Raw genomic sequence first — 21752 nt, forward strand, 5'->3', positions numbered from 1 at the left:
TGGGAGGCGAGGGCAGCTAGGTGAAGCAGCAGGTGTTGCTGTGGTTGCGCTTTGCTTCGTCCCTGTTTCCTCTCACAGGCTTGCTGCAGGTAAACGTTTATGACCTGGAGTGGCACCAGAGCTACTGTATTTGAATCGTTGACCTCTCTTTCAGTTCCCTTCCTGTCCCCATCTCCTCTCTTTCATCCCTTTCAGAGTGAGTGTAATGAACTTCTTTTAAATCAAATGCAGCTCTACTTCTTATCTGTGATTAATGAATTTTGTACTAATTACTAATTCTTCTGTTACTATAACATTATAATATAATCTGTGCATTTCTGGGATTAAATTAGTCACATAGATGACTTTTTCCGTAGCAGCTGAAATCTCCTTAACAGGGGGAGTTAGCTACAAATGCTGATGTTATAGAGCTTGATACACTGTTGTGATAGCATGGAGATCCTGTAATAAATATTTAAAATATTGATGTTACACTAGGCAGCCAGATTGCAAGATATGCAGGGAAAATTCAATGCTATTGTTGCTAACTTATAAAAGAAAGAGATGCAGAGATCTCCAATGCTCTTTGAAAGGTTAAAAAAAAGCAGCAACACAATGTGGTATTGAGATATAAAATTCCATACTATAGTGGAGTGCTATAAAATTCATCCTTATTTTGTAAACATTTATTTTTCATTTCATTATACATTTTATAAGTGATGACAGTGATCCTACTTTCACACAAGGAATCTTCAGTTGTGTATGCTTTTATTTATTTATTTTTTTTTGAGGAAGATTAGCCCTGAGCTAACATCTGCCAATCCTCCTCTTTTTGCTGACGAAGACTGGCCCTGAGCTAACGTCTATGCCCATCTTCCTCTACTTTATATGTGGGATGCCTACCACAGCATGGTTTGCCAAGCGGTGTGTAGGTCTGCACCCCAGATCCGAACCTGCAAACTCCGGGACACCGAAGCGGAACGTGCGAACCTAACCGCTGCCCTACCAAGCTGGCCCCTATGCTTTGATTTTTCATTGAAAGTACTTCATTATATTACACTAAAGTCCTTGTTGGAGTTCATTTCACTATAAATGGAAAGCAGCCATTTAAATAGATTGCAGTACTTTACTGAGCACTTGATAAATAGGTGAAGTACTGGTTTTACACTTCCATGGGGATTTCCCAGTTAGTGGATTTTATGGAAAATCTGGTGAGATGGTTACTAATATCATTGTGGTGATAAAGAAAAAAGGTTTAGATTCAGAAGACTTGGGCTCACATTTTGGCATAAACCCACTTAGTAGTTTCATGACCTTGGGAAAGTGACTTAACTTCTCTGATTCTTAGTTTCCTTGGGTAAAAATAGGACTGATGATGGATCTACCTCACTGGACTATGAGAAATCAAAGGAGTTAATGTGGCTGCTGTAAAATGCTTGTATGATGATGATGATGTGGTTCACTTGTCCCTCAGCTATTTTTTTCTCCCAGGATTTGGGGGAAATAAGTTATAATAGTGAACATTTATTGAATACTTACAGGGACAGGCATTGTTCAGGAACAGACCTAGTGCCTTCATACAAAGGTGAGACGCTTCAGGTAGTGAATGTTCGTAAACGTTTGCTGTTCAGAACTTTCCCCTTGTGAATATACCTCTAACACTGAGATAGAAATCAGTGGTAAGACACTTAAATACACAAAGATTCATCCAATGAATTAACTTTTAAGAAAAGACTCAGACTTTGTTTCATTTACATTTAACTTTAAAAGAACCTAAGTTTATTTTTCTAATTTAAATTTGACCTTCAGATTCTCTTAAATAATTGAGTTTTACTCAGCCAATATTTGACTTACTTTTATTAATATTATTTAATAAACAGCATATTCTAGATAAATGGTCATTTAAATTCTGTAATGCAGTGAAAATATTAATGTGAGAGTATTTTAATTATTATTTAGAATTACCTACCCTATTATTCAATTACATCACAAAAAGAATTTTTGAAATTGAAAAATTCTTCCAACAATTCTTTTTATTTAAATGTCAGGAACCCACCTATATGAAGCCCTATATAAATTATTCATATTCTTTCAAATTATTCTTAGACAGTTGTTTTAGGTAATTCTCAGATGATTTTAAAACAGCATTTAATTCTAAATGTTATTTTTCTACAACCTAATTCATAACTTGACTCACTTAAAATATTACCAGGGAATTCAGCAACTTTTTGGACCTCGTTAAGCCTAGGATCGTCAGCTGTGTGAAGTGTTTGGAACCTGATGGGTAGTCTGTAGCTGACAAGGTCCAACAGGAGAACCTATGTGTATTCTCTCCCCGTGTATTTCTCAGAGACTCACTGAGAGAAGGTAGAGGTCATAGAAGAACTGATTTTGTTCTAACAACATCATGATGGTTGTCACCTGCATCTAGTTTCTGTCTCATAAGGTCTGTAGTGCAGCTAAATGCAGTTTGTTTTACACTCCGAGAAAACCTTACTGCCACGTTACTGCTTACATGCCCTGTGTCACAATAAATCTAGCTACCACTTGTCTGTTCTGTACTTTTCTGAGTGTACTTTCCAGTTGAGAGAGCGCTCACGATTCTATTTATTATCCTCTTTTTTGTCATTTAAAATGTTCTTTAACTATTTCTCTCCCACATTACCTCATTATGTTCTGACACTTTTAGTCTGCCAGAATTTTGTAGTATATATTTGAGGCTTAGAACAAACAGCATTCAGTATCTTTTGAACACTTTTATGAGGTTCCTTTTCTTTCCGTTATGTTTTACTGTTGATCACTTTCAGCTAGTTGACTGGGAAGGATTAACTTTTTCATTTTATATTAATGAAATTTAGGAGGACGTTTTCAAAGGAATATGTGAGAATATGGTACCAATAATCATAAAGCATTTTACAACAAAATCTTACAGCATACTTTGAAATTTTAAAGGTGAATTTTCATCGCTCATTTGCTCCATATTTTGATAATCATCTACCATATGGCCTATTTATAAAAATAACTTATTTTATACTTGTTTTTGTTAATTTTCTTTTACATTTTTCAAGTGTGATAGAAATAGGTATTTTAAAAAGTATATATATTTTTATATATACTATGTATATGTATTAATGATGATGTAGAAATAATACAGAAACTCATAAGTAGCCACATATAGGTGGGGATTTAAACAAGACTATGTAATGATACTACATGTAGAAGTGTAAGTATTGCATTAGTTATGCATATTAAATTTATGTAGCCTTTTACGATTTATAGGATACTTTCACATCTGTTGTCTTACTAGACATGTGAATTCTAACTAGAACTGTCATTTATTCAACCCCAAAAGTGGGTGACTTATTTGATCTTCAACTTCAGTTTATAAATATGTCATCTACCTTCTGCCTGGGATTCTTGTGAGAAAATAATGAAAGATGTGTCCCTAAGGAAGATGACTTAAAATTGCAGAACTTTTCTTTCAAATTATCCATATAAAATATAGAATACTAAGACTGAAATTTTCCTATATAAATTTTACCACATACCAGGATCTTTTACTATTGTATATTTATTGTAAATTCTCTAATTGCTTCTCTCGCAGATTTTCAAGCTTTATTGTAAAATCTCTTATTCTTTAGTTTCATCCCTGACTTGTATGCCCATTGTAGACTTGCTGGTTGTATCATTTTAACTTTATACTTTCTGTGGCAACCTGCACAGTTTGATCCACTCAGCAGTTACTCAGTTCTTGATTAATATAGCGTTCTAGTTGTCACATTATAATAGTAGGGCTGAAGACAGTGCTGTTTCCTTTTCCGACATTAGTTTTCATGCCCTGAGATGTTTTACCCAATTTATCACAATCTAGGAATGTTTATTCAGAAGTTACAGGCAGACAGCAGTAAATTAAAAAAAAAAGTTAGAGATGCTTTTTTCCTGACCTAGGAAATGTAGCTTAGTTCTTTATAACACTTGTGTTGTTGTCTTGCCTTTCATTTTGTATGGCTAACTTTTACACCAAATTGAATTAGCCATTAGCTTTTAGTCTGCAGGAATGTGGATCCATACATATTTCCCATTAGACAAAAGAAAATCTATAAAAGCGATATCCCCTGGGGCTCAGTCTTCCTAGCTGGCCTAATGGTCTGAAGCACTGCTATACTGTACCCTCATGAGAAGGAACTGTGTGGGATGATGCCCGTAACATCCAGAAATATTAACTGGAGAGTTGTGCCCATTCTTTCAGATAACTTTAACTTTTGTGCTATACCACATTTATTTATTTATGTATGTGTTTATGGCGAAGAAGATTGGCTGTGAGCCAACATCTGTTGCCAATCTTCCTCTTTTTTTTTCCCCCTGCCCAAAGCCCCAATACATAGTTGTATAGCCTAGTTGTAAGTTGTTCTGGTTCTTCTAGGTGGGACGCCACCCCAGCATGATGAGCAGTGCTAGGTCTGCGCCCAGAATCCAAACTGGGGAACCCTGGGCCACCGAAGCGGACTGTGAACTTCACCACTTGGCCACGGGGCCAGGCCTCTAAACCGTATTTATTAATCAAATATTCTGATTCAGGGAATTCATGTTACAAACTTTATATTTTTGAAACTATTACTGAACAAAATTATAAACTTTGTATATCTTGTGTAGTTTAAAATTAGGGTTTGGTGAATGAGACATTCAATATTTAGGTAGCCATATCGTTTTCATAAGTTTTGTGGTTTTTATTTTTAAAGAACTTCTTTTTCAAAATAGACCTCCACTGATGATGGTTGCACAACTCTGTGAATATACTAAAACCCACTGAACTGTATACTTTAAAAGGGTGAATTATGTAGTTTGTGAATTATATCTCAATAAAGCTGTTAGTTAAAAATATTTCCACTGCGCAAAGTTTTATCATAGGTGCAAACTAATAGAAGTTCAATTTATATTTACAATTCATTTTTAAAAACGTTAGCCTTAATAAACATTTAAAGCTTTAGATGTATGAAATTATGTGACTTAAAAAAAAATTTGTGTTCTTATTCAATAGTAATACATGTTTATTATACACACTTCAGAAACTATAGATAAGAAAAAAGACATTTAAACACATATGTTTTTAATATTCATATCTGCCATGTATTCTATCCCTAAGCTTTCCCTCTACTTGGTATCCTTATTTTTCCTGCTAGCTTTCATGAGTAGTAAATACTTTTTGTGACCATCTTAAGAAAACAATCAAATGTAGAAATATCTTCTTATAAGAGTAGTTTAGTGAAAGCATTGACTTTTTTTCCTGGACTATGACAGTTTTACATGAAGGTGAGCAAAACATCATCTAAAAAGAAATACAATAAATATATTGCAGAATAGCTTTTGAAATACAGTCAGTTTTGGATTTTGTTGTAAAATTTTGCTTTGAAACATTTTTGATTTAAAGTGAAAACTCAAGATCTTTGATAAATCATAGTGTGGCATTGGTTCTTGTGTAGGTGGAATTTTTTTTGTCTTTTTAAAGACTCTCATTATCATATTTAGCACTAACTTTCTAACAGCTAAAATTGTTCACAACACAGTTTAAAGATAAATGCAGTATCAGGCTTTGAATATTTTTTTTTTGTAAATATTAAGACCTGAGTACAAAATGAGGGCTGTGTTGTGGATTAAGTGAAATATCTCAAGGCTGTGCTGTTCTGATAACTGAACCTGAAGTGACCTTTCTCAGACACAATTACAGAGCTGTATGTTTTTCCTTTAATTTCATCAGGGGTTTAATTAGTATACAAATAAAACTTCCCTTATCTTCCTTTCTACCTAATTGGCTTGTCTTCGCTTATATATGAAGTATGTGAAAGTGGGCTGTAATTAGGGTGACCGTGTTAACCTTTTTTCCTCAAATGTACTGTTGCCTAAAGGCCTCAAGGCCTAAAAACAGTGCTTTGGATTATTGCTTTGCAATCACTATGGCTGTCCCATAGGTTTTCTCATGAGCAGAAGGGCTTTGGGTGCTGCAGGTTCCCACTGCTTAACAGGATCTTCATTCTTCTCCCCACTAAATGTTTATTGATTATCTCGCTGTTCCAGGCTCAGCTGCCAACAACTTAATATCAGGTGACAGTCAGGAGAGTTCTCCAAGTAATTAGAGTTGAGCATTGGGGGAACAATTAGGAGCAGAGTTATTAAACTTGATTTATCCTATTCTCTCCTGAACAGTTTCTTGGATATCAGAACATCACACTTTCACAATCTACCCTCGCTGAGAAATTAGTGGCTAACCTGCTGCTTATCATTGTTGCCTTGCTGCCTAGAGGCACACCCTCTTGGTTTCAGTCATTCGGTTAGAAATATTAGAGTCCATAAAGTTTATCATGGGTTTTAATTAGATAAATCTGAACAGGAGAAAAGAAAAGCTGAACTTAAAATTTTATATATCTGCTATAATATATATTATGTATGGTGTAGGTACATATGTTTGTATATGATATATATGTGTACACATATGTAAATACATTTTTCTTTCTTTAAAGCTCAGTGTTAGGATTTCTAAAGATTCTATTTTTGTCATCAAAAACAAAAAAGGTGATTATTAGGGAAAAGACATATTATTGAATCACTTTCTATGTCTTGGTGTTTTGTACACATCTCCATGAACCTTAGGATCCATTGATGTATATAGACTCCATTGTGATGTCCCTCAACTCTTTGAAATGAAAATTCTGTGTCTATAAGTTATATGACAACAATTATCCTTTTTTCAAAAACTATATTATCTCCTAATTTTCTTTCTTTTTTTTTTGATAAAGATCAGCCCTAAGCTAACATCTGCTGCCAATCCTCCTCTTTTTGCTGAGGAAGATTGGCCCTGAGCTAACATCCATGCCCATCTTCCTCTATTTTATATGCGGGACACCTACCACAGCATGGCATGCCAAGCGGTGCCATGTCCGCACCTGGGATCTGAACCCGTGAACCCTGGGCCATCAAAGCGGAACGTGCGCACTTAACTGCTGTGCCACTGGGCCAGCCCCCTATCTCCTAATTTTCAAACCAAGGAAGTGTAATCCATATCACTTTGTTTATACCACTTTTTGTTTATTTTCTGTAATTTCAGTCTTAAAATAGGCTATTCTGCTACTCTCTGAAATAGTGCAGGCTTTAGAAGAGGTTGGTGGCTCCCTCCCATTGCCCCTGAGAGATGAAGATAAAAGCCAGAGGAAACAGGAAGATTTAGATCATCGTAAAAATTCTAATGCTGTGAGTTTTATCTTCTTTGAAAGGGTATCGTAGGATTCCTGAAAAGTCAGTTGTGTTTTACAATGATTCCAAGGTCATGTGTTCTCTCAGATTGGTGAGCTGCAATCTGGACAAGGCTGGAGACAATATCTTGAACACTCCTCACAAATATAAACCTCTAGTCATAAGAGTTACTGAGCAAGAGAATTTGAATGGATTGGCACAAATCTATCATTTCTGTTGGAAAAAGAATTCAAGCTTTATGTGTAACTGGTGGTGGATCATTAGTTTTATCTTCACATTTGAAAAATAGCGGTTTTCACTCCCTGAAAGATGTCAGACATACTGCCTTTAAAAGGATTCAAATGATGGGGCTGGCCCCGTGGCCGAGTGGTTAAGTTCGCGCGCTCCGCTGCAGGCGGCCCAGTGTTTCGTTAGTTCGAATCCTGGGCGCGGACATGGCACTGCTCATCAGACCACGCTGAGGCAGCGTCCCACATGCCACAACTAGAAGAATACACAACTATGTACCGGGGGGCTTTGGGGAGAAAAAGGAAAAAATAAAATCTTTAAAAAAAAAAAAAAGGATTCAAATGAGTTTTACTTTTTTAAATAAAGAAATCTCGTGACACTTCAATGCCTTTAAATATCTTAACATTGGCACAGAATAAGTAGGTTTAGCATGGCTTTTAAAAATCTATTCTTTGTTGTCTTTTTAAAGTTGGTTTGAATAAGAGACTGTTTCCATCATGGGATGTTCTTGATGTTCTGTTAATAATAAAGATTTAAAATAAAATATGATATCTAATAAGTAGTCACAATTTGCTTATTTTTAATTTTTTGACTTGTGTTTGATAGCAACTTGACTGTTTGAAAAGTGAAATACTCAATTTAAAAACTTTTAACATTTTTATATACCTGATTTGACTGGTGATTTCTTTCAGTTTACTAGCGCTTAGACTGAATTAATTGTTTTAGCTCTATGCAGGCAGCTTGAGTTTTTTATACTACCTGTTGTGAATGCATTAACAGAATACTATTAGAAGAATTTGAAATCCTCGCATTTTGGTTATTTTTTACTGGATATTTGAAGCATCGTTGTGTTAATGTGTGGCTAAACTCTGAGCAAGAAGAAAAAATATTATGTGTATGCAATCAATTATTTAGTTCACTGTCTAAGAAATTTAATGGAAAAACTGTTTGATAAGCTCATATTGTAGAAACTTCATAGGCAAAGGAATGAGGCTTTTAGTGCTAAGGGATCCTCTGGTCCCTATACTGTTTTACATCCTAGAATTTTAAATGAGGTCTAGAAAATATTCCTTTAAATTGTGAGTTTCTGATTCTAAGACCTTTAGCCCTAAAGTTCCAAGATAAAGTTGTACACGTGGATCTTGAGATTTTTGTGCTAGGTGAATATTTCAGATTAAAGCAAATAGCAAATATCAATCAACAGATTTTATACTTCTGTGACCGGGAAAATATTTATGGGATATAAATAATTCCAAATGCAAGTATTATTCAAAACTTTCTCTGTTGAAACATGTTAATCACATTTGTATTGCTATCCTTGACGTGAGAGTTATTTATGGGAAGTAAGTGAATTTTATTTTAGAGTCTGATTTGTTTGTTCACCGATACATCTATAGCCACCTAACTATTATAGATATATTTATAAAGAAAGCAGTGGTGCTATTAAGTCTTGGATTCCCCATTCTCTTGTAGGTATTGCAATCCACCTTCGTCTCAATCACATACACACTTTGGGCATATGATTGTTCTTGTTTTAAATAGATTCTAAATTTCATATGCTTTCACCCCTGAAATCTTTGTTTTTTTAATCATTAAAAGAAAATGCAACTTGAGATTTTTATAATCAGATGTTTTTACAAAGAGTAAAATTTATTTGCCTGGCAGTATGTTAAAAAATAAAATAGAATTGTATTTTGTAGCTAAACATTTTTCAAAATCTTAGCAGTTCTATCATTTCTAATTAGTAAGTATGTAAAATTTTTGCAGAAAATTTGTTAAACCTTGATGTGTAATGACCCAAGTCTACTTCTCAGTCAGTCTGTATCCTTCTTTGTTTAATAGCCTATGGCATAAATTGAAGTTAATTATCAGGGCTGACAAGTAACTCTGTTTTCTGTCTGCTTGCAGAGCCTCTCCGAGGCAAAGATGGAGCTGAGAAGAAAAGATCAATCTCTGCGTCAGCTCAATAGACATCTTACCCAGCTGGAGCAGGACAAGCGTCGACTGGAGGAGAACATCCATGATGCAGAGAGTGCCCTCCGCATGGCAGCCAAGTGAGCATTTGGACCTTGGGGAGATCACTTAAAACAGACAAAAGATCAATTCTTACTTTCATGCTCCGGGTTTTAGCCCTGGATAATACAGTGTTAGAAAACAAAAGTACAGCTGTCTTTCTTTGAAATTCTCTGATATATCCTCAAAAAAGAAAACTCTTGACTCAATATACTAAATGTATATTTTATTGAGAGACTTCAGAAAAGCATAAGTTTCTGTATAACCTTTATGTGTACTTTGGGCTCTGTTGTAGTGTTACATGTTTGAAACTATGTTTTCATTAATATGAAATGTAAGACTCTTTATTTGAAAGTTTTGCATAGTTTCTTCTATCACATATTGCTCATCCCCTTCTGTCCTACTGCCCTCCAAGTTTTGCTCTGTGTATATTATAGTATACTAATATTGCAAGTAACATTTCCATAAGGAAATGTTAGTATACAATCAACATGTGTATCATTGGATCTTTTTAAGTGCAATAAAAACATATTCATCATGGAAAATTCATTTCATTTTATAGCTGTGTATTCTAATATGTTAAACAGAAAAAATGTACAGTTTTCAGAGTGGGCAACGATGTAAATGTGATGAGAGTGTTTTTCCTTTTACCAGGTAATCAAGTTGACATACACTGTGAAGTTCAAATTGAACAGTTCTCTTGGGTATTTTTATTTGTGCCCCACATCAAATTTTATGGAATACTTTAAGACAGTCCTTTGTACAATAGCATGGCTTAAAGAAAATCTATTTATGGATTAAACAAACGCTTAATTTTAATAAACTCAGTGATTTCTAAATTTGGAACTCTGGATTCCTGTACTTTCAAAAACATGTATATTAATTAAAAATTTTTCTGAGACAAACTCTCTTTTTAAGCATAAAACATCATGAAATATGAATTTAGTCTGTAAAATAAATCACGGAACAGAGAATTTGCAATCTTAGGATATCCACAGCTTTGCCAGTGGGCTTGGAAAATCACTCATAGGTAATGAAAAGATGAGTTTATACAAGGCCAAAATACTGGCATGTTTCAATTGCCACCAGCAGTTTTTTTGAAAATTGTAAAGCTCTATAACATTGCACCACCATATTAGATATATGTAATTGTCATTTTTAAAAAATATAAGTGTGACTAAATCAGCTTTTTGTTGTCACTGTTTGGTCTTATTTTCCCAATGTCAAAGGAGAAGCTTAGCCTAGGTAATTTCTAGTGTGTCTTATAGCTCTGAAAATTCTGGGATTAATGAAAACAAGATTAGAAAACCTCCAGATTCATATTGTGTCTTCAAACCTTGCTACTAATTCAGGAATTTGGCATGTGTATGATCTGTGATCATGGATGCATGTTCTTATAACACTAAAGAAAGCTAATTTGAAATTTGGAGAGCTAATACATTATTTACAGTTCTCAATTTATAATTTACCATTAAACTTTTGTCTTCAGCATTTTCATTCACACTTTTTATTTCATTATTTAGGCTAAATTCAGTATACAAAGTGATAGAAGAAATTAGTAACTTTGCATAGCTCTAGTTAGGGTCATAGAGGATTTTTGTGCAATTTTTATAGCATAAAAAGTCTATGTAGAAAGGAAAATATTATTTTGCCTAATATGGTCATTTATAAATATATCACCACCACTAAGATTTTAAAAGTTTTGTTCATTATAAACCAAAAGAATAAAAGTTTAGCCTTTCCAGCACATTTTAAATCAATAATGTAATCATAATTTCTTTTTTTTTTCTTTCTTTTTCACTTTTTTTTAACTTTGAAGATATCCTTGAGATTTCCCGCCTCTAATTTATGGCAGGCATAACTGAAGATATGAGTTAAATATGAACATATACCAGTTAAATATGAAAATATGTTTAAGTTTTACACTTTTAGAAGGAGTACAATGATAACCAGCCTTTATTTTTCAATAATAGTGACTTATGCTAAAATGTGTAACAGTTGTAGTAAGGCTTGGGTTTTACTAACACCTAATTTTTTATTTTTTTATAGAGACAAAGAATGTGTTGCTAATCATATGAGAACAGTAGAAAATATGCTTCATAAGGTACTGTAATTTTTCTTACATATTGTTCAATTTATATTATGACACAGTTCTCCTAGTCATTATTTTTATCAACTGCAAAGTACTGTAATTCATTTTATACTTCTTTAAAAATAAATCAACAGAAAGATTCTTTTAAATGGCTGAAAATGTATTATACAATGCTGTATTGCATAGCTATTTTTCAGAATTCACTTTATGTACTTAATAAAACTATGAAAATAGTGGTTTCCCCAAACTGGTATAATTGCACTTGAATTACTTGTGGTCTTTGCTGCATGAACCAGAGGTCATTAAGATTCTTACATGTCTCATAATAATAAAATGTTTGACCACATCGTCTAACCTCTTACCACTCCTAAATCTACTATCCTATATATGTATATGGAGAGACATAATGTATTGTACTTGGCAGTACTCATATACCTTAACTAGGCAGTAATGTTTTTCAAGTTGTAATTTACCTTCTTATAAGAATATATTCTTAAAGTAGAAAGTTAATACATTTAATATGATTATATTATTCTCAAATTTAATTACTTCTGTATGCTAAATTGACTTTTAATTTGTAGTGATGAGCACCATAACAAGGATAACATGCTATTACTAAAAACTTAATATATTAACTAACTATGTTTTGTTAGCATTTCAGATTCAATGTTCTCACTATTTCATTATTTAAAAATAGAGAAATTTATTTGTGTGTTTCTGTTACTGTCTAATAGGCAATTTGTTGAAAATATAAATACCTAGTACTTTTAAGATATATGGGATTTATGAATGAATCATATTTAGAATAATTTTGTGAATCAAATTTGTTATATAATATAGTTTGTAAATCAATTAAAAATACCCTAAAAACTAACCTTTTTAAGGAGATATTAAATAAACATGAACAAACTAATATTTAATACATTTTAACATTTTAGAAACACCGGGCCTCTGTATTCTTTTAGATATTGAAAGTGATTAGCATTATTTCATAATGCCAAAAGCATTCTGAAAAAAAGATCTAATATTCTGAGTGCTGTTTTTTTTAAGTAATATTTGTTTGAAACTATGATGTCTCCCCCTCTCCATTTAAAAAAGTGTAACTAGTCAGTATAGTTTAAATATAGTCACATCAAATCTGTATATGCTAAAAATCTGAAATTTAAATTTGTAGGAAAAGAGACATCTTTCATTAGATTTTTTTGTACTTGGTAAGACTTTGGGTAGGAAAAATCAATTGTCATATATATGGCATACCTTTTTATATAGTTAACTTTGCCTTTGAAATCTCATTGTTTGTTCATCTTCCCAGCTGGAGGAAAAAAAAGTGGGATAGCAGCTGTCTTGGACTTTGACATCAGAGAAAAACCATTATCAATATGAAATATAAATGTTGTACCTTATCCGTTCCTTATGAGAATGGCAAAATATATTTTTTAAATATAATAAAGACTGATTGCAACGGGACAGTTATATCCACACAGCTCTTCAGTTGCAGTTCGTCTTTTGATTTGCGTGTCTTATGGAAAGACGGGCGTCCGCAGCACTGGCCTGCAGTCCTCTAGATCTGCTTTGCTTTCTGGCTTTCTTTGCCTTCAAATTTAATAGTTAATTATTTTGATTTATGTATTTGGAATTTTCTAATTATATAATGGTTTTTAAATTGTAAATTACTTTTCAAGCTTGAAGTGAAAATTTAGGAAAGGTCGATTGATTATTGGGCTAATTCCCTTTTCTGTGAAGTTTGGGTGAGAAGGAATTGGTGATAAGGAAGTGGCCCAGGGAGTCCCTCTGAAGCTCTCAGTTGGTTCAGCCCACCTGTCCTCATGCGGGAGTTCACAGGTTTGCTTTTCTGGCCACCTTGGGCCGTGCAGTGGCATTTCAGTGTCTTGGAGAAACTAACAGTAGTATAGAAGGAGGGTCTAGGCTCTTTCATGGTGCTGTAAAAATGGTTGTGTTTACATCCAGACCCTTTAGCAAAGTTTACTGTACACAGTCAAATAGTATAGCTATTTATATTTCTCAAGCACATGTGTTTTCACATCAGTTGTTCTAGAATAAAACTATTTTTTACCTTCTGAGTTGAATTTTAATACTAACTTCTGACAATAATCAAATAGAAAAAACTTGTTTTCATGTTAACATTGTTTCTTTTCTAACATTTTAAAGAACTTAAACTGAATGTCTTTGTTTTTAGGAAAAAAATTACATTTTGTTAATGTTATTAGTTTTTAAATTTGACACGTTGCATTCAACTTTTCAAATCCTAAAACTGTATAATACAAAGCAGTTGACTAGATATTATATTTTAAGTCTCATTTGGGACTGATGCTAGTATTTAATAAGGAAGGCCAGTCATTTTCATTTAAAAGCATATATTTTTCAAAGAAGCAGAAGTTTTATTTTAATTGAATTTAAATATATATATTTTATTATGCCCATTTTTAATGTAAGTCAGAAGTTAACTTTTTATTAAGAAACTTTTTTTGGGCTAATTTCAGGTTATTGGGATTAAGAAAAATAAGAACAAGAGAAAACAAAATCGTCATCACAACTTTTCGTGAGGTGCATTTTTCATACAAACACTTCTCTATTTAGTTGAACTCTCAACTGCTTTTTCTATTTTGCAAAAACCATAACTATGGAACTTTTTAAAAAAATGACCATTTTAAACTGTACACTTCAGTGGTTTTCAATACGTTCACAATGTTGTGCAACCATCACAACTCCCTAATTCCAGAATATTTTCCTCACCCAAAAAGAAACCCAGTAGCCATTACACAGTAACTCTTTATACGTCCTTGTCCCATTTTGTGGGTTGTCCTTTTACTTTCTTAATAGTGTCTTTTGATGCACAAAAATTTTTAGCTTTGATGAAGTCCAATTTTTTTCTTCTGTTGCTTGTGTGTTTGGTCTTATTTCTAAGAATCCATTGCCAAATCCAAGATCATGAAGATTTTCCCCTATATTTTCTTCAAAGATTTTTATACTTTTAACTCATATTTAGGTCTTTGGTCCGTATTAAGTTAATTTTTGTGTATGGTGTGATGTAAAGATTTGACTTCATTCTTTCACATGGCTATCCATTTATCCCAGCACTATTTGTTCTTCCCCCTATTCAATGATCTTGGCACCCTTGTTGCAAATCAATTGACTATAGATGTATGGGTTTATTTCTGGACTCTCAATTCTATTCCGTTGATCCATATGCCTGTCCTTACATCAGTACCACACTGTTTTGACCACTGTATCTTTGTAGTAAATTTTGAAATAGAGAAGTGTCAGTCTTCCAATTTTGTTATTTTTTCAAGATTGCTTTGGCATTTCAGGGTTCCTTATAATTCCATATGAATTTTAGGATCAGCTTGTCCATTTCTGAAGAAGAAAGCAATGGGAATTTTGATAGTTAGGCATTGCATTTATAGATCAACTGGGGAAGTATTACCATCGTAATATTAAGTCTTTTGATCCATGGGATGTCTTTACATTTAGATCTTCTTTAATTTCTTTCAACAATGTTTTGTAGTTTTCAGTGTACAGATTTTAACACCTTCTTGTTTAAACTTATTCCTAAGTATTTTATTCTTTGTGATTTTCTTAATTTCATTTCCTGGTTCTTAATTGCTAGCATATAAAAATATAATTGATTTTTATATGTTGATCTTGTATTCTGCAACTTTGCTGAATTTATTAGGCCTTACAATTTTTTTGTGTATTCTTTGGGATTTTCTATATATAAGATCAGGTAAACTGCAAGTAAAGATAGTTTTACTTCTTTTTTTCTAATTTGGATGCCTTTTATTTCTTTTTCTTGTCTAATTGCCTGTGCAGGACTTTCAGTATAATGTTGAATTGATGTGATGACAGCAGGCATCCTTGTGTTGTTCTAATTGTAGAGGAAAAGCTTTTGGTCTTGCGCCGTTAAGTATCATGTTAGCTGTAGGTTTTTCATACATGTGTTTTATCAAATTGAGAGAGTTCTCTTTTGTTCCTAGTTTTTTGAATTTTTCTTATGATGAAAGGGTGTTGGGTTTTGTCAGATGCTTTTTCTGTCTCAATTGAGATGATCATGTTTTTTTCCTTCATTCTATTAATGTGTACTGCATGGGTTGATTTACATATGTTGATCTATTCTTGCATTCTTGGTATAAATACCACTTGGTTATGGTGTATAATCTTTTGAATATGCCACTGGGTTTGGTTTGCTAGTTGTTTTTTTTTTTTGAGGATTTTTTCATTTATGTTTATAAGGGACATTGGTTTGTAGTTTTCTTGTGATATCTTTGTCTGGCTTTGGTATCACAGTAATAATGGCCTCATAGAATGAGTTAGGAAGTGTTCCCTCTATTTCAATTTTTTGGAGAGTTTGAGAAGTATTGGTGTTAATTGCTTAAACATTTGGTAGAATTCATCAGTGAAGCTATCTGGTCCTGGGCTTTTCTTTGTTGGAAGTTTTTTGATTGCTGATTCAGTTTCTTTCCTTGTAATAGACTTTTTCAGATTTTCTGGGTTTTTGAGGCAGTTTTGGTAGATGCATTTTTCTAGGAAATTGTCTATTTCGTGTAGGTTATCTGGTTTTTTGACATATGTATTCATTTTCTTAGAAATATTTTTATTTTTTTAAAGTCAGTAGTATGTCCCCATTTTTATTCCTGATTTTAGTAATTTATTAATCTTTTTTTCTTGGTAAGTCTAGTTGAGGTTTCTTGATTTTGTTGATCTTTTCAAGAAACCAAATTTGATTTTCTTGATTTACACTATTAGGTTTCTATTCTCTGTTTCATTTATCGCTACTCCAATCTTTATTATTTCCTTCCTTTTTCCTTTGGGTTTAGTTTGCTTTCCTTTTTCTTCTTTCCTAAGATGGAACGTTAAGTTACTGATTTGAGATCTTTTTTCTGTTTTAATGTAGGCATTTACAGCTATAAATTTCCATCTGAGCACTGCTTTCATTGCATCTCATAAGTTTTGCTATGTTGTATTTTTGTTTTCATCTGTCTCATAGTATTTTCTAATTTCCTTGTGATTTCTTCTTTTACCTATTCATTGTTTAAGAGTGTGTTGTATAGTTTTCAAAATATTTGGGCATTTCCCAGCTATTGTTTCACTGTTGAGTTCTAATGTAATTCTGTATGGTTTGAATAGATACTTTGTTTGATTTCAGTTCTTTTAAATTTATTAAAGTTTGTTGTATGGTCCAGGATATGGCCTGTTTTGGTGAATGTTATTGTGCATTTGAAAAGAATGTGTATTCTGCTATTGTTAGGTTGAGTGTTCTGCATATGTCTGTTATGTCTAACCGGTTTGCAGTGTTGTTCCAGTCTTCTAATTCCTTGGTTATCTTTTGTGTAGTTGTCTTATCCATTGATGAAGTGAGCTTTTTAGGTCTCCAACTATTACTGTTGAACTACTTTTCCCTTCAATGTTCTCAGTTTTTGCATCATATATTTTGGGATTCTGTTGTTAGGTGCAAATGTATCTGGAAATTGTTGTATCCTCTTGGTGGATTGACCCTTTTATAATTATATATCTTTCTTTGTCTTTTGTAAAAACTTTTGTCTTAAAGTCTGTTTTGTATGATATTAGTATAGCTATTCCAGCTCTCTTTTGGTTATTACTTGCATGGAATATCTTTTTTTTATCCTTTCACTTTCAACCTATCTATGTCTTTGTATCTAAGATAAATCTCTTGTAGACAGCATATAGTTGGATCATGTTTTTTAAATCTATTCTGCCAATCTCTGACTTTTACTTGAGGAGTTCGATCAATTTACTTTTTTTTTTTTTTTAAAGATTTTATTTTTTCCTTTTTCTCCCCAAAGCCCCCCGGTACATAGTTGTGTATTCTTCGTTGTGGGTTCTTCTAGTTGTGGCACGTGGGACGCCGCCTCAGCGTGGTCTGACGAGCAGTGCCATGTCCGCGCCCAGGACTCGAACCAAGGAAACACTGGGACGCCTGCAGCGGAGCGTGCTAACTTAACCACTCGGCCACGGGGCCAGCCCCCGATCAATTTACATTTAATGTCATTAGTGATAGGAGGGACTTTTGCCATTTTCCTTTATTTCTATATGCATTATGTCTATATTGTTCCTCAATTCCTATGTTAGACCACTCCTCTTTTTTGTGTTAGATCTTTTCTAGTATAACATTTGATGCCCTTCTCCTTCGTTTTACCAAAAATTTTTAGTTATTTTATTAGTGGTTGCCTTTGAGATTACAATTAACATATTAATTCACAACAATCTAGTTTGAGTTAATGCCAACTTCATTTCAACAGTGTACAAAAACTTTGCTCCTATATAACTCTATCCCTCCGTTTATGTTGTTATTGTCACAGATTATATCTTTATACATTGTGTGTCCATCAACATAGTTTATAATTATTGTTTTATGTAGTTGTCTTTTAAATCATATAGGCAAAAGAGAGGGGTTACAAACCAAAAATACATAAATACTGGCTTTTATATTTACCTATGCAGTTACCTTTACTAGTGTTCTTTATTTCTTCATATGAATTTGAATTACTGTCTAGTATCCTTTCATTTCAGGCTGAAGCACGTCCTTTAGCATTTCTTCTAAGGCAAGTCTCGTGGTAATGAACACCTTTGGCTTTTGTTTATCTTTGAATGGCTTAGTTTCTCCTTCATTTTTGAAAAATATTTTTGTTGGATGTAGACATCTTGGTTGATAGTTTTTTTTTTCTTTCAGCACTTTGAATATATCAACTCCAAGATTTCTATTTGGTTCTTTTTTATACTGTCTATCTCTTTATATTTTCTCTTTTGGAAGACATCATTTGCATGGTTTCCTTTTTTTTTTTAATATATGGTTTCCTTTAACTTTTTAAGACTATTTAAAATAATTGATTGTGTGGTAAGTCCAATGTCTAGACTTCCTCAGGGACAGTTCCTATTAATTTCTGGTTTTCTTGTATATAGGCCAGAATTTATTTCTTTGCATACTTCATAATTTTTGTTGAAAAAAGGATATTTTGAATATGACAGTGTGGTGACTTTGGAAACCACATTCTCCCCATCTCCAGTGTTGTTTCTGCTTACTCTAGAAGTTGTTGCTTGTTTAGTGACTTTTCTGAACTAATTTTATAAAGTCTGTATTCTTTGTCATGTGTGGCCACTGAAATCTCTGTTCTGTTAACTTAGTGGTCAGCTAGTATTTTGACAGAGATTTTCTTAAATAGAAAGATTCACGTGTTTGTTTCTTGATTAAGTTTTTCCTGGTTGCTGTAAACTTTCAGTTAGTTTCTGGAGCTCTGAAAAAGTTGATTATGACAAATTTTGCCAGTTTATTCGCTGTTTTTGTGGAGGGACTGGTTTTTTGGAGCACCTTACTCTACCATTTTTGTTAATATCACTCACTAAAATCATATACTTTTATTTTCCTAATAACTTTACCAGTAGGCTTCTAATATTGCTGATAATACGGGCTCTCAGAAATTGAATTTTTAAAAAATCAAGAGCCTCTCTAAACATGCTTAAATATTTCTATTGTATGGAAAAAAAGTGAAATTACAATAATTATATTAAAATAATTTTCAGGATGGGGTAATAACTGGATGGATAGGATAATGTCTGGATTATTTAGGGCTAGGTATGAGAAAATTAAGTTAAGAAGCGTTTATTGGGCACTAACCAAGTGCTTAGTAGAGAGATGTCTTTGTTTACTATATCTGGGGGTAAAAGTAGGTAGATTTGGATAAAATTTGAATGTAGAGAAGAATCTTAACATTTTTTATAGTAATTTTTTGTTATTGTTGAATTAACAGGATGACTGGATTCTTGAGGCTTGAGTCCTACAAGTTTGGAAGAATTAACTAAAGTGTTTCCTGTGTATGATCATAGTGTAATAGGAACTTTAAAGGCACCTCTGAATGTTTATTGAGAATTGGTAAATGCCTTTTCAGTAAATCTTCCTAAAGATAATACAGAAAGTCACAATTCAGAAACCCTGAAAGACTCTAGAAGACCTTGCATCTATAAATCCTGTAAATTTATCAGGCTGAAATGACACTGGAACAGTAACGAGGAAGTTACAGGAGTTTTTCCTGACACCCTTTTGAATTTGTTTCTACAGTAAAGTTTCTTAAAACTGCTAATCCGTCAAATACAATATTTACTAGAAATGGTTGAGTTCTACAAATGCTTTTTGAGTATATATTATGTGCCAGGAACTGTACCTTCCTCTGGGGAGATATATATATATATGTCTCATAGTCCCTTCCCTCAAGGTAGAGACAGATAATTCCAGTATACCATGGTAAATATGCATCCATAAGATGCAGTTCCATATCCATTTAGATAGAGTTACTCATCTATGAGGTGTGTTTAGAAAACCCAGGGGTTGGCTGGAGGTTTCTTATAAGAAAATTAATGCCTGGATGGGGTTTTGAAGTGTGAGGAAAGATGGGAAAGTCATTCTAGCAGAGAGAGTAGCTTGTGCAAGTTCATGGAAGCATGAACAGCCAGATAGCCTCAGTTCAGCATTAAGTGCAGGGAGAGTGCAAGAAATGAGGCTGAATGAGGCAGGTGGAAGCCAGGTCAGGAAGAACTTTTTTGATGTTCTGAGAACCTTGAGTCTTTATCATGGAGGCAGTAGGGAGTTGACTAGGGTTTAAACTTTGGAGTGATCTGGTCAGATTTCCTTGTTGAATTTGGGCTCTGGAGGGCAGATTTGCAGACTGGATGCAGTAATGAAGGTTGTTTTAAGAGCCATGAACATGTAGGCTGGATGAGGTTTGAAGCAGGATAGTGATGGTAGGTGGTATTAGAGGCAAGGATATGAAACCTATTTAGTAAAATGGCCTGTGAGGATGAGAAAAACAGGGCAGGACGATTCCCAGGATGGGACAGTGTGATTAACTGATGTTGGGAATTACAAAAAGAGGAGCAGACTTTTTTTTAGTAGAAGTAGGGAGACAATGATGAGTTTTGTTTTGGAAATACCAAGTTTAAGGTAATGTGGAGTGATCAGCAGGATATGTGAGTCTGAACCTCAGGGGAAAAGTCAAGGCTAAAGATAAAGGTTTGAGATTGATTAACATAATACTCTCTGGCAAAGAAAGAAGGCGATATAGCAATTGACAGGAGAAACAAGACATTATAGATAAATGGGAGGTTAGGAAATGCATTTTGAGAGATTAATTATGCTGCTAGACTTTGAAATCCTTGAGGGATGGAATTCTGTCTCCTTAATTTTTATATCCTTAGCATCTATCAAAGTGCCTGGTACCCAGTAGGCATTTAATGAATGTTTGTTGAATGAGTCAAACTTTTACTATCACCCGGTCTCTAAACCTAACCAAAGACATTTCTAGATTCCAGTGGAAGTCTTGCTGATATTGTAGCCTGCTTTGTTTACTTGATCACTTAAAATAGCATGTGTATTTACTTTGCCTAATCAAGAGCTAGAGGAGAAAACCTAAATTCAATTATAAGAATGTTTCTAAGAAACAGAGATATGCTAACAAAGAATTTATAGGTAACACCTAGTTTGACTCCTGTGAAGTAGAAGGATGGTTACTTCTATGGTTAGAGTGGATTGTGGGATAGAATAGAGTCAATTATCTGACAGGTGAAGACTCTGCATAGCCAAATCTTTAAATATCATTTTATAATCTTATCTTAAAAATGGTTAACCGGAATATTTGATAACACGTAGTTATCTCTGATTTTTAGTTTTCAGTGCATTTTTAAGGAATACAAAGACCATAGAATAATTTTTAATTTATGAAACTGCTAGTATTTTAAAAGTTGAAACATGATCTTTTGCCTCTAAAACCCAATTTTTAGTGACTCATTTATGACTCTCTAAATGTTACTTATATCTATGAATTTCGCTCCATTCTGGGTTTCTTGATCCTAGTTTTGGAGATCAGCTGTGCAGGACATACAGGCGTTAGCACAGCTGGCTTGCTGATGACAACTCTGTCCATATAGCTGTCTTGTGTGTCATCATTCATATTGTTCAGTGTCATTCTGACCTAACCAAGCTAAAAATGGTACTCCAGCTCAGGAGGGATTTAAAAACCTTGGCAAACTAAAGATAAGACACTGCAGAATTCATGTATATATGCTTCACAGTTTTTAGCTTAAACCCATCTAAATAATTTCAGTGTGCATTTGTCTTTATACTTTGAAATAATTTATCCTAGGAAAGAAAATATGTCTGTTTGGAGTA

General features: G+C 33.4%; 1 protein-coding gene across 13 annotated transcripts in view; it reads left to right on the top strand.

Annotated features, from left to right (window-relative positions):
• Positions 1-21752, top strand: part of CCDC171 (coiled-coil domain containing 171) — a 294601-nt gene that overhangs the window by 198758 nt on the left and 74091 nt on the right. For all 13 annotated transcript variants that reach the window (XM_070590719.1, XM_070590726.1, XM_070590716.1 and 10 more), the window contains 2 exons: positions 9361-9506; positions 11515-11569. In XM_070590719.1, coding sequence (XP_070446820.1) covers positions 9361-9506; positions 11515-11569 — 201 coding nt within the window. The remainder of the gene's footprint in view (positions 1-9360; positions 9507-11514; positions 11570-21752) is intronic.

This window comes from Equus przewalskii, chromosome 22, assembly GCF_037783145.1.
Source record: "Equus przewalskii isolate Varuska chromosome 22, EquPr2, whole genome shotgun sequence".
NCBI classification, from domain to species: Eukaryota; Metazoa; Chordata; class Mammalia; order Perissodactyla; family Equidae; genus Equus; species Equus przewalskii.